The sequence below is a fragment of the Dendrobates tinctorius genome, unplaced genomic scaffold, assembly GCF_039654945.1.
Source record: "Dendrobates tinctorius isolate UK_male_01 unplaced genomic scaffold, ASM3965494v1 ptg000204l, whole genome shotgun sequence".
Lineage (NCBI taxonomy): Eukaryota > Metazoa > Chordata > Amphibia > Anura > Dendrobatidae > Dendrobates > Dendrobates tinctorius.
Genome location: NW_027361871.1, coordinates 1,238,880 through 1,253,054, shown reverse-complemented (window position 1 = coordinate 1,253,054; position 14,175 = coordinate 1,238,880). Strand labels below are relative to the sequence as shown.

The window sequence follows — 14,175 nt, the reverse complement described above, 5'->3', positions numbered from 1 at the left end:
AGACAGCCCCCACACATGTATTGACGGTGAAATAAGATGAAAGCACAAACACAGGCAGGAAAATAGGCTGAGCAAACGATGGGGCCCAAACTAACTAGATAGGATAGGAAAGGAAAGACACTGTCTACAATCTTCAAAAAAACCTACAAAAATAATGTCCAACACTTCTGATAGCAAAATTAACCCTGAAGTCACTAGACTTCCCCCACTATCAGCCACCTGACTAAATGTCACTACTCCCCTGATGAATCTGTGGTAGATGAAACGCATTGGGAGACATTCAGAGGGAATCGAGCTACCCAGCAATTGATGTTATGCTGAAGTGTGGAGCCCCCTGGTAGTGAGCAGAATTTTGGTATCGCTATGTAGAACCACGATATCTTAGATAAGTACAATGTCATTTTTCTCTATGCACCAGTAAAGAGTCATATATGCAGTGATTTAAAGGGAATTTCCATACACTGTGCTCTGTGGGTGTTTGATATTGTACACTGGCTCACTCTCTTACGTTTTATAAAATGTTCTATATGGATGAAATTAGAGTATAGTGAACCATCTTACCCTATAAGGACAGCTTTTGTGGAAATATAGGCTGTCTCCGTGGAGTTGATGTTCGGGGACATAAGCCTACTACGCATGTTATTTGAAAATCCGAGGTGTGGGTGCGGAAAAAGGCACAATATAATACAATAACTGCTGTATTGTCCTTGTATAGGTTATTATCAGGCGGCATTGAATAGATTGTCATTGTATATGCACATATGCATGAGCACTTTGTATGGCACTTTTGTTGACATTATATATGTTTTTTAAAGGATGATTAAAAGTTATGCATTTAAACTACCACCACATGTAAACACGCAGTTGTAGTTTAGTACCGACAGCTGTCTGTGATAGCTGATAGGCACGGCAAAGAGTGCAGGGACCCATGCCTTTGGTCCCCGCACCCAGATCGCTGTAATCGGTCAGTCAATCTGACTGACCGATCGCAGCATGACTGCGCAGGAGATGCTGAAATATCAGCACCTCCCGCCCGGTCAGAGCAGTGGCTGAGCTTCTACACTAACAGCCAGGAGTGGCATCCGCACCACCCTGGCTGGTAACCACCTAATTGCTGCAATCGAGCATGATCGCAGCGTTCAGACGGAAGGCAGAGGGATGGAGCTCCCTCTGCCTTCAAATTGGCGTCCACGTGACGTCATCGTGGGGCCAGATCGTTGCCATGGTGATGTAGGGTTTTCAGGACGACCCCCGGGTCATCAAGCTATGGAAAGCATCTGAGACCACACTCACAGCATGGTGTCAGAAGCTTTCAGCATAGGTATAATGCACTGCAATGCTGGAGCATTGCAATGTGTTATACCTGCAATCAAAGTGAAAGTCCCATAAAGGGACTAGGTAAAAAAGAAAACTTTACAAAAAATATGTTAAAAAAATTTAAAAATATAAATAAAAAAATCCACTAAAAAATACACATGTTTATGTAAAAAATTAAATAAAAATGTACACGTTTGGTATCGCCGCATCCGTAAAAATCCGATATATAAAAGTGTCACACTAGTTAACCCCTTCAGTGAACGCCATAAAAAAATAGCAAATTTTGCTTTATCATCATACCGCTCGGAAAAAGTGGAATAAAATGCGATCAATAAGATGAGTGTAAAAAAAATAGTATAACTGAAAACACCATCTTGTCCCACAAAAATCAAACTGCCATACAGCTCCATCAGCGGAAAAGTAAAAAAGTTATCTCTCAGAATAAAGTAAAAAGGCCAAAATATAAAAAAAAAAATGAGGTATCGTTGTAATCGTAGTGACCCGAAGAATAAAGCTGCCTTATCAATTTTACCACATGTGGAACAGAGGAAAAAAAAATCCTAAATTGCTGGTTTTTGTTCATTCTGCCTCCACAAAAATCGGAATAGAAAGCGATCAAAAAATGTCATGTGCCCGAAAATGGTACCAATAAAAAAGTCATCTTGTCCCGCAAAAAAAAAAGCCCTGAAATGACTCTGTCAGCCAAAATATGGAAAAATGATAGCTCGCAAAATATGGTGATGCAAAAACTTCTTACAGAAAAGCGTCTTTTAGTTTTTGACAGATGCTAAACATAAAAAAGAATATAAATCTGCTTTTGCTGTAATCGTACCGACCTGAAGAATAAAGTCACCTAATCACTTATGTCACATGAGGAATGGTGTAAAAAATAAAACCAGGTTTTCGCCTTTTGCAGATTTGTTTGTTCTGCCTCCCAAAGATCCCAGTAAGGCGATCACAATGGTTTACCCCCACATATGGGGTATCAGCATACTCAGAACCAATTGCACAACAACATTTGGAGTCCAATTTTTCCTGTTACCCTTGGGAAAATAAAAAATTGGGGGCAAAAAGGTGATTTTTGTGGAAAAAATATGATTTTTTATTTTCACAGCTCTACGATATTAACTTCTATGAAGCACTTGGGGGTTCAAAGTGCTCAACACACAGCCAGATAAGTTCCTTGGGGGGTCTATTTTCAAAATGGGGTCACTTATGGGGGTTTCCACTGTTTAGGTACATCAGGGGCTCTCCAAACACGACATGGCGTCCCCTCTCGATTCCATCCAATTTTAGATTCAAAACCTCAAATGGTGCTCCTTCCCTTCTGACCCCTGCTGTGCGCCTAAAGAGTGGTCTTCCTCCACACATAAGCTGTCGGTGTATTCAGGAGAAATTGCACCACAAATATTGTGGTTCATTTTCTACTGACTGATACTCTTGACAAAATTAAAAAAAATTGTGTCTGAAGTAAAATTTTTGTGAAAAAAAGTTAAATGTTCATTTCTTTCCTTCCACATTGCTTCAATTCTTGTGAAGCACCTGAAGGGTTAATAAACTTTTTGAATACGGTTTTCAGCACCTTGAGGGGTGCAATTTTTAGAATGGTGTCACTTTTGGGTAAAACATGCAAAACAGAAGCCGCGGAGACACCATCACGTGTTTCTCAACGCAAGCAATGACCAGCCATGTTTTACATATTTCCCATAAGGGATGGGGGCAGTGCTCTAGAATCACTGCGTTGAGAAACACGTGATGGTGTCTCCGCAGTGTCGGATGTTGATCTCCATGAGTTCATTCATCCTCCTCTTCATAGTCTTTTTACTAGGCATTGCTCCTACCAGCCAGTTTCCTACTCCACACTGATGAGGGGCAATACCCCGAAACAGCTGTATGTGGATGGATACCATGTTTTGGCATAGGTGGTTTCCTTCATTGGAGACTGCCCTTCCTGTGGTTGTTCCTTCCCGGGCAAAGACCTGGCTGGTCATTGCTTGCGTTGAGAAACACGTGATGGTGTCTCCGCGGCTTCTGTTTTGCATGTTTTACATATTTCCCATAAGGGATGGGGGCAGTGCTCTAGAATCACTGCGTTGAGAAACACGTGATGGTGTCTCCGCAGTGTCGGATGTTGATCTCCATGAGTTCATTCATCCTCCTCTTCATAGATTTCAAAATTAAGACCCGGTAATTAACCTACAAAATGGATTGGTCAATAAGGGGTTAAATCTTCTGCTTTAGTGAGTGTGAGTGAGCTGAGTGTGACCAGAGCATAAGTGCGAACTGTGGTGTGTGACTTGTGATTCAATGAAGAGGTACTGTATTTGGGAATCCTTTAACAAATACCTTTGTGAATTGTGTGAATTCTTTTTCTACCTGTTTAATTTTTGGGGGCTTTCTTAACCTATTTTTTTCTCTCTATAGGATTAGTCTTTTATTTTACGATCTATGTGTTTAAGGGTTAACTACATTGCATTTAAATCCTGAGGTGTAGCTATACTCACAAGGGTTTAATTAAGGGTGGGGGTTCATAATTAAGGATTTATAAGTGGTAGCTGGTTGGGGATTCCAATTCTTTTGGAAGTACATTGAGCTTCAGGGTGGATTGCTGCTGAAAGGGAAAAAAAATTTTTTAAAATCTTCTGTCTTGGTGAGTGTGAACGAGCTGAGTGTGACCAGAGCATAAGTGTGTGACTTGTGATCCAGTGAAGAGGTATTTGGGAATCCTTTAACCCCCTTTGTGACCTTGGATGTACTATTCCATCCTTGTGCCCTGGGCAATGACCATAGACGGAATAGTGCGTCATACGTGATCAGCCGTGCTCCCGGGGGAGCGCGGCTGAACACGGCCAGGTATCAGCTGATTCTCACAGCTGACACCTGGCACTAAGAGCTGGGAGTGGTCATGGACCGCTCCTGGCACTTTAACCCCCCAGATCACTGAGATCAAACATGATTGCAGCATTCTGGGAGCAGGCAGAGGGGCTGTCAGCTGTGACAGCCCCTCTGCTTTTGGATCGGAGACCCCATGGCATGACGCGGGGTCCCAATTGCTCCCCTGGTAACCCGATGTCATCATGATGTCATCCCGGTTACCTGAGCTCAGAGACTTCCTGTCATGCGCACTGCATGTCGGGAAGTTTCTGATGTCAGTGTGCACAGAGTGTAGCGCTGACAGCTTATATAGCATGCAGATCTGCATGCCATATAAGCAATCAGCCTGCACAAAATGATTGTCCCATAGTGGGACACAGTGTAAAAGTATTCTTAGGGGCCGATTTTGTGGCCCCAATAGCATTCTATGGGGCTGCAAAATCAGCCCACAAAAATTCAATGGTACGCTGTGTGCCATACGGCCATGAGGGTCGTTTTTGAGGCCTTTTAAATGACGTATGGACATGGCCCTCATTTAAATCAATGGGGCCGAAAAATCAAACAGAAGTTTGTTTTTGTGGCGTGCCATCACTTCCGATTTTACGGAACACCAGGGTTTTTTTTCCAATACTATTTCCATAGTATTGGGGAAAAAAATCGGCAATCCGCAAACATTTTTTAAAGCCCATTATTGTGGTACACCACAAAAAATGCAGTGATATGGCCTGCAAAAACGGGCAGTAATACCGAACCGCAAAAAATGTGGTAAGTGTAAAATCAGCCTAAGAATGTAATTACATTTTTTTTAAAAATTGTAAAAATATTTAAAAAATAATAATAAAATCAATATTTATTCTATCATTAAATCTATATTTGAATTAAAAAAATGTAAACAATAAAAGTACACATATTTAGTATCGCTGCGTCTGTAATGACCCGACCTATAAAACTTTCCCTCTAGTTAACCCCTTTAGTGAACAGTACTAAAAAAAGGGCAAAACAACAATGCTTTATCATCATACCGCCGAAAGTGGAATAACACGTGATCAAAAAGACGGATGTAAATAACCGTGGAACCGCTGAAAACATCATCTTGTCCCGCAAAAAAAGCCACTATATAGCTCCATCACGGGAAAAATAAAAAGTTATTGCTCTCAGAATAAAGCGATGCAAAAATAATTATTTTTTCAATAAAATAGTTTTTATTGTATAAAAGTGCCAAAAAATGATATAAATGAGGTATCACTGTAATCATACTGACCAGAAGAATAAAACTGCTTTATCAATTTTATCACACGCGGAACGGTATAAACGCCCCCCAAAAAAGAAATTCATGAATTGCTAGTTTTTGTTCATTCTGCCTCCCAAAAAACAAACTGCCATACAGCTCCATCAGCGGAAAAGTAAAGTTATCTCTCAGAATAAAGTAATGCTAAAATAATTATTTTTTCTATAAAAGTTTTTATGTAAAAAGGCCAAAACATAAAAAAAATAAGTGAGGTATCGTTGTAATCATAGTGACCCGAAGAATAAAGCTGCCTTATCAATTTTACCACATGTGGAACAGAGGAAAAAAAAATCCTAAATTGCTGGTTTTTGTTCATTCTGCCTCCCAAAAATCAGAATAAAAAGCTATCAAAAAATGTCATGTGCCCGAAAATGGTACCAATAAAAACATCAACTTGTCCCGCAAAAAACAAGACCTCACATGACTCTGTGGGCCAAAATCTGGAAAAATTATAGCTCTCAAAATGCAATGATGCAAAAACTATTTTATGCAATAAAAAGCGTCTTTTAGTGTGTAACAGCTGCCAAACATAAAAACCCTCTATAGATAGTAAATCAAGCCCCCCTTTATCACCTGCTTAGTTAGGGAAAATAATAAAATAAAAACATGTATTTATTTCCATTTTCCCAGTAGGGTTGGGGCTATAGTTGGGGTTTGGGCTAAAGTTAGGGTTGGGGGCGAAAGTTGGGGTTGGGATTAGGGTAAAGGTTGGGATTAGGGTTTAGGGGTATGTTAGGGTTAGGTTTGTGGTTAGGGTTATGGTTAGTGTTGGGGTTAGGGTTGTCTTGGGGTTAGGGTTGGAGTTAGAATTGGGGGGTTTCCACTGTTTAGGCACATCAGGGGCTCTCCAAACTCAAAAAGCATCTGATCTCAATTCCAGCCAATTTTGCATTGAAAAAGTCAAACGGTGTTCCTTCCCTTCCAAGCTCTGCCATGCGCCCAAACAGTGGTTTACCCCCACATATGGGGTATCAGCATACTCAGGACAAATTGAACAAAAACATTTGGGATCTAATTTCTCCTGTTACCCTCGGGAAAATAAAAAATTTGGGGCAAAAAGATCTTTTTTTGTGAAACAAGTAAGATTTTTTATTTTTATGGCTCTACATTATACACTTCTGTGAAGCGCTTGGGGGTTCAAAGTGCTCACTACACATCTAGATAAGTTCCTTAGGGGGTCTACTTTCCAAAGTGGTGTTCCTTGTGGGGGGTTTCCACTGTGTAGGCACATCAGGGGCTCTTCAAACCCGACATGGCGTCCTATCTCAATTCCAGCCAATTTTGCATTGAAAAGTCAAATGGCGCAACTTCCCTTCCGAGCTCTGCTGTGCGCCTAAACAGTGGTTTACCTGCATATATGGGGTATCAGCGTACTCAGGACAAGTTGCACAACAACTTTTGGGGTCCTATTTCTCCTGTTACCCTCGGGAAAATAAAAAATTTGGGGCAAAAAGATCTTTTTTTGTGAAACAAGTAAGATTTTTTATTTTTATGGCTCTACATTATACACTTCTGTGAAGCGCTTGGGGGTTCAAAGTGCTCACTACACATCTAGATAAGTTCCTTAGAGGGTCTACTTTCCAAAGTGGTGTCCCTTGTGGGGGGTTTCCACTGTGTAGGCACATCAGGGGCTCTCCAAACCCGACATGGCGTCCTATCTCAATTCCAGCCAATTTTGCATTGAAAAGTCAAATGGCGCAACGTCCCTTCCGAGCTCTGCCGTGCACCTAAACAGTGGTTTACCTGCATATATGGGGTATCAGCGTACTCAGGACAAGTTGTACAACAACTTTTGGGGTCCAATTTCTTTTGTTACCCTTGGTAAAATAAAACAAGTTGGATCTGAATTAATTTTTTTGTGAAAAAAAGTTAAATGTTCATTTTTTTAAATCATTCTAAAAATTCATGTGAAGCACCTGAAGGGTTAATAAACTTCTTGAATGTGGTTTTGAGCATCTTCATGGGTGCAGGTTTTAGAAAGAAAATACCCAAAAGTAATACCAATCATATAGACCCCTCAAAGTGACTTCAAATGTGATGTGGTTCCTAAAAAAATGGTTTTGTAAATTTTGTTGTAAAAATGAGAAATTGCTGGTCAATAGTGTTGAGCATTCCGATACCGCAAGTATCGGGTATCGGCCGATACTTGCTGTATCGGAATTCCGATACCGACTTCCGATATTTTTTCAATATCGGAATTCGGCATCGGAATCGGAAGTTTAAAGTTGATTGACAGACTGACGTCATCATGATGCGCGGTGTGTGCGCATCATGATGCGCCGTCATTTCGGGCCTTCCGGGGGTCTCTGCCGGCCTGCCGGGGGGCTGTGCCGGCCTGCCGGGGGGCTGTGTGGACTGCCCGGGGTCTGTACTGGCCTGCCGGGGGGCTGTGCCGGCCTGCCGGTGGTCTGTGCACCCTGTGGGGGTCTGTACCGGCCTGCCGGGGGGCTATGCTGGCCTGCCGGTGGTCTGTGCACCCTGTGGGGGTCTGTACCGGCCTGCCGGGGGCCTGTGCCGGCCTGCCGGTGGTCTGTGCACCCTGTGGGGGTCTGTACCGGCCTGCCGGGGGGCTGTGCCGGCCTGCCGGGGGGCTGTGCTGATGTCCGGGGGTCTGTGCAAGCATCGTCCGATGGGACTACAAGTCCCATCGGGCGATGCCTGCTACCATGACAGTGATTGACACATTAGCCAATGATGGGACAGTAGTAGTCCCATCATCCGGCTAATGTGTTAAATGTTAAAAAAAAAAAAAAAAATACTACATACATACTACTTGCATGCTACATACATACTACATGCTACATACATAGTACATATATACTACATACATACTACATACATGCTACATACATACTACATACATGCTACATACATACTACATGCATGCTACATACATACTACATGCATGCTACATACATACTACATGCATGCTACATACATACTACATGCTACATACATACTACATGCTACATACATACTACATATATACTACATACATACTACATATATACTACATACATACTACATACATGCTACATACATACTGCATGCTACATACATACTACATACATACTACATACATACTACATGCATGCTACATACATACTACATGCATGCTACATACATACTACATGCATGCTACATGCATGCTACATACATACTACATGCTACATACATACCACATACATACTACATACATACTACATACTACATATATACTACATGCATGCTACATACATACTACATGCTACATACATACCACATACATACTACATACATGCTACATACTACATACATACTACATACATACTACATGCATGCTACATACATACTACATGCATGCTACATACATACTACATGCCACATACATACCACATACATACTACATACATACTACATACATACTACATGCTACATACATACTACATATATACTACATGCATGCTACATACATACTACATGCTACATACATACCACATACATACTACATACATGCTACATACATACTACATATATACTACATGCATGCTACATACATACTACATATATACTACATGCATGCTACATACATACTACATGCTACATGCATGCTACATACATACTACATACATACTACATACATGCTACATGCTACATACATACTACATATATACTACATGCATGCTACATACATACTACATATATACTACATGCATGCTACATACATACTACATGCTACATACATACCACATATATACTACATACATACAATACATTCATACAATACATACATAGACATACAGTACATATAACATAGAGTAACATACTTACCAATACTTGTCACATTGTTCCCCGAAGCCATTGTCTTTTCCGGAATAAATATTAACATAACAAACCACAAAAATACTCACCCACGATCCGAAGCAGTCCACGAGTGTGTCCCACGACGATCTTGGGTAGAGAACGGCAGCATCACATGATGCTGCCGTTCTCTACGGGCTGCAGGAATCCAATGACGGAAGGTAGGTATCCTTCCGCACTGTGTTCCTCCGCCACTTAAAAAAAAAAAGTCCCTAGTCTCACTTTATGCCATTGCTGCGTGGGAAATTCCCACACAGCAATGGCATAAAGTGAGACTAGGGACTTTTTTTTTTTTTAAGTGGCGGAGGAATACAGTGCGGAAGGATACCTACCTTCCGTCATTGGATTCCTGCAGCCCGTAGAGAACGGCAGCAACAGCTGATGCTGCCGTTCTCTACCCAAGATCGTCGTGGGACACACTCGTGGACTGCTTCGGATCGTGGGTGAGTATTTTTGTGGTTTGTTATGTTAATATTTATTCCGGAAAAGACAATGGCTTCGGGGGAACAATGTGACAAGTATTGGTAAGTATGTTACTCTATGTTATATGTACTGTATGTCTATGTATGTATTGTATGTATGTAGTATGTATGTGGTATGTATGTAGCATGTAGTATGTATGTAGTATGTATGTAGTATATATGTAGTATGTATGTAGTATGTAGCATGCATGTAGTATATATGTAGTATGTATGTAGCATGTAGTATGTATGTAGCATGCATGTAGTATATATGTAGTATGTATGTAGCATGTAGTATGTATGTAGCATGCATGTAGTATGTATGTAGCATGCATGTAGTATGTATATGCTATGTATGTAGCATGTAGTATGTATGTAGCATGCATGTAGTATATATGTGTTATGTATGTGGTATGTATGTAGCATGCATGTAGCATGCATGTAGTATGTATGTAGTATGTATGTAGTATATATGTAGTATGTATGTAGCATGTAGTATGTATGTAGCATGCATGTAGTATATATGTAGTATGTATGTAGCATGTAGTATGTATGTAGCATGCATGTAGTATATATGTAGTATGTAGCATGTAGTATGTATGTAGCATGCATGTAGTATATATGTAGTATGTAGCATGTAGTATGTATGTAGCATGCATGTAGTATATATGTGTTATGTATGTAGCATGTAGCATGCATGTAGCATGCATGTAGTATGTATGTAGTATATATGTGGTATGTATGTAGCATGCAGTATGTATGTAGCATGCATGTAGTATATATGTAGTATGTATGTTGCATGTAGTATTTATGTAGTATGAATGTAGCATGTATGTAGTATGCTTGTTGTATGTATGTAGCATGTAATTTTTTTTTTTTTTTTTTTTTTTTTTTACATTTAACACATTAGCCGGATGATGGGACTGCTACTGTCCCATCATTGGCTAATGTGTCAATCACTGTCATGGTAGCAGGCATCGCCCGATGGGACTTGTAGTCCCATCGGACAATGCCTGCACAGACCCCCGGAGCCTGCACAGACCACCGGCAGGCCGGCACAGCCCCCCGGCAGGCCGGCACAGCCCCCCGGAGCCTGCACAGCCCCCCGGCAGGCCGGCACAGCCCCCCGGAGCCTGCACAGCCCCCCGGCAGGCCGGCACAGCCCCCCGGCAGGCCGGCACAGCCCCCCGGAGCCTGCACAGACCACCGGCAGGCCGGCACAGACCACCGGAGCCTGCACAGACCCCCTGGCAGGCCGGCACAGCCCCCCGAAAGGCCCGTACAGACCCCAGAGAGGCTGTACAAGGGCAGGAAAGGGTTTTTCTTATTCCGATACCGGAAGTCCCATAGACTTGAATGGGACTTCCGGTATCGGAATCGGCGATACCGATACTTTTTTTAAAGATCGGCCGATACCATCCGATACGATACTTTGAAGTATCAGACGGTATCGCTCAACTCTACTGGTCAACTTTTAACCCTTATAACTTCCTAACAAAAAATGTGGTTCCAAAACTGTGCTGATGTAAAGTAGACATATGGGAAATGTTACTTATTAAGTATTTTGTGTGACATATCTCTGTGATTTAAGGGCATGAAAATTCAAAGTTGGAAAATTCGCAAAATTTTCTAAATTTTTGCCAAATTTCTGTTTTTTTCACAAACAAGTGCAAGTCATAACAAAGAAATATTACCACTATCATGAAGTACAGGGTGGACCATTTATATGGATGCACTTAAATAAAATGGGAATGGTTGGTGATATCAACTTCCTGTTTGTGGCACATTAGCATATGGGAGGGGGAAACTTTTCAAGATGGGTGGTGACCATGGCAGCCATTTTGAAGTTGGCCATTTTGGATCCAACTTTATTTTTTCCAATGGGAAGGTCATGTGGCACATCAAACTTATTGAGAATTTCACAAGAAAATCAATGGTGTACTTGGTTTTAACGTAACTTTATTATTTCATGAGTTATTTACAAGTTTATGACCACTTATAAATTGTTCAAAGTGCTGCCAATTGTTATGGATTGTCAATGCAACCCTCTTCTCCCACTCCTGACACACTGATAGCAACAGCGCATTGTTTTTCTTGTGAAATTCTCAATAAGTTTGATGTGTCACATGACCCTCTTCTCATTGAAAAATAAATCCATATAAAATGCCCACCCTGTACAATATGTCATGAGAAACAATGTCAGAATCACCAGGATCCACGGAAGCGTTCCAGAGTTATTACCTCATAAAAGGACAGTGGTCAGAATTGTAGAAATTGGCCTGGTCATTAGTATACAAACCACCCTTGAGGGTAAAGGTATTAAGCAAGAGCTCAGATCTTTAGGTCAGTTCTCCTTCAGAGCACACAGAATAGTCTGTAAGTCCAAAGTTTTCACTTTTATCTCCTGGACCACACCATAGAGTGGAGATATGGTGAACAGCAGTCCCACCCAAACTCTTTAAATGTTCACAATAAACCTTGACCCCGCTCAGTGCATCATATCACTGAAAGTAATAACATCAGTGAAACATATCTTCCTTCCCACACATTACCAGTGGCCCTCTTACACTACTCACAAATTTGGTTGCTTCTTCAAAGGGCTTCAGTGACTGACATGCATCCTTCATTAGCTACCAATATCAGATCTCAAAGTAAACCATGCTCTAGTTTAGTTTGTCCCCCTCCACGTCTCCTGGTGTATTGGCCTGTCTCCTGGTAGCACCTCCAGGCTCTGTAAACTATGCTGACAGACACAGCAAACCATCTTTCCACAGCTCATATTGCTGTTCCATCCTGGATGAGCTGCACTACCTGAGCCACTTGTGTGGGTTGTAGAGTCCATCTCATGCTCCCACAATTGTGAAAGCACAACCAACATTCAAAAGTGACCAAAACATCAGCCAGAAAGCACTGGTACTGAGATGTTGTCTGTGGTCCCCACCTGCAGAACCACTCCTTTAATGAGGGTGTCTTGATAATTGCCAATAATTTCCATCTGTTCTCTATTCCATTTGCACAACAGCATGTGAAATTGATTGTCAAACAGTGTTGCTTCCTAAGTGGACAGTTTGATTTCACAGAAGTTTAATTCACTTGGAGTTATATTCTGTTGTTTAAGTGTTCCCTTTATTTTTTGAACAGTGTATATATTTATTTAGGATGGGAGGCCTCAGTCCAAATCTTGCACCAGGGTTCATCAGAATCTAGTTACCTCACAGGGAAACAGTCTAGTCGGATTCGGTCTGGGAGCATGTATATCACAAACGTGTGTTCACATGAGTGCCGTTTCCAGCACTGACATTGGAGAAACATCACAGTATGCAGACAAGTCATTTTAGATTGGACAACCACTTTAAGTGTGGACTAGATGGCCCATCTTATTGTTCCGAAAATATTTTTGTTTGTAAAAAAGCAAACCCTTAGGACGGTCAAAATTTGAATGACAGATCATGTGCAATTTGTATGTATGTAGCACAATATTATATTTCCTCACCTGTTTTCTATTTGTATTTTTCAACAGATGCCTTTTATTGAAGTGAGAGTGGTAGACATGCCAAAACGATTTAGAAGAGAGTCTGGTATTGACTGTGATGATTCATCTGGATCTATGTGCTGCCGTTATCCATTTATAGTAGACTTTGAAGATTTTGGTTGGGACTGGGTTATTGCACCCAAGAAATATAAAGCAAACTATTGTAGAGGAGAATGTGGACTACAATTTCTGCAAAAATATCCCCACAGCCATGTTATTAATCAGGCAAACCAGAAGGGTCCTACTGGACCGTGCTGCTCTCCAAATAAATTGTCTTCTATTAATATGCTTTATTTTAATGAAGATGCAGAAGTTATTCAAGGTAAAATTCCAGGAATGGTAGTTGACCGTTGTGGGTGTGTATAAGCATTACTTAACACTAGAACTACTGCATGTTTCATAATACCTATAACTACCATTAGGGGTCATTTTGACCCCCATTCAAAAGTACTGACTCTGGAGTAAAAATAACTTTTTTGTTGCCAACAAATTAAAGAACGTTTATTTTAACTTAGTAGGAACAGTGTTAAGATCAAGTACAGCACGCATTTTCCTTTTACATGGTCATAGCATGCGGTGTCCAACAGTTAAAACAAACAGTACTTTCTTCCACTTTCCCAGTGCATTTTCCACAAACTGGTTTGTTACAGCTTGCTCAAGTTTGAGCTGTTTTGTTTTCGTTGCATCTTCCAACTCCACATTTTCGACGCTTGCGGATTTCTTGTCCTTTTGTTTGTGGTTCAGACATTGCGGATGATGGGCCACTTCTTCTGACTCATTTTCAGATAAATTCTGAAGACATTTCATAATTTTATCACTTGTCAGATCCCTCTGCTTACTGATGCTTCAAATATATGTCACAA

The 14,175-nt window shown here is 41.0% G+C and overlaps 1 protein-coding gene across 1 annotated transcript in view; it reads left to right on the top strand.

Annotated features, from left to right (window-relative positions):
• Positions 1 to 13,909, top strand: part of LOC141057370 (growth/differentiation factor 8-like) — a 250,037-nt gene extending 236,128 nt beyond the window's left edge. Inside the window, exon 3 of the mRNA XM_073553962.1 lies at positions 13,301 to 13,909. Within this exon, the coding sequence (XP_073410063.1) occupies positions 13,301 to 13,678 (378 nt within the window). The 3' untranslated portion in view covers positions 13,679 to 13,909. The remainder of the gene's footprint in view (positions 1 to 13,300) is intronic.
• The last annotated feature ends 266 nt before the right edge of the window (positions 13,910 to 14,175 follow it).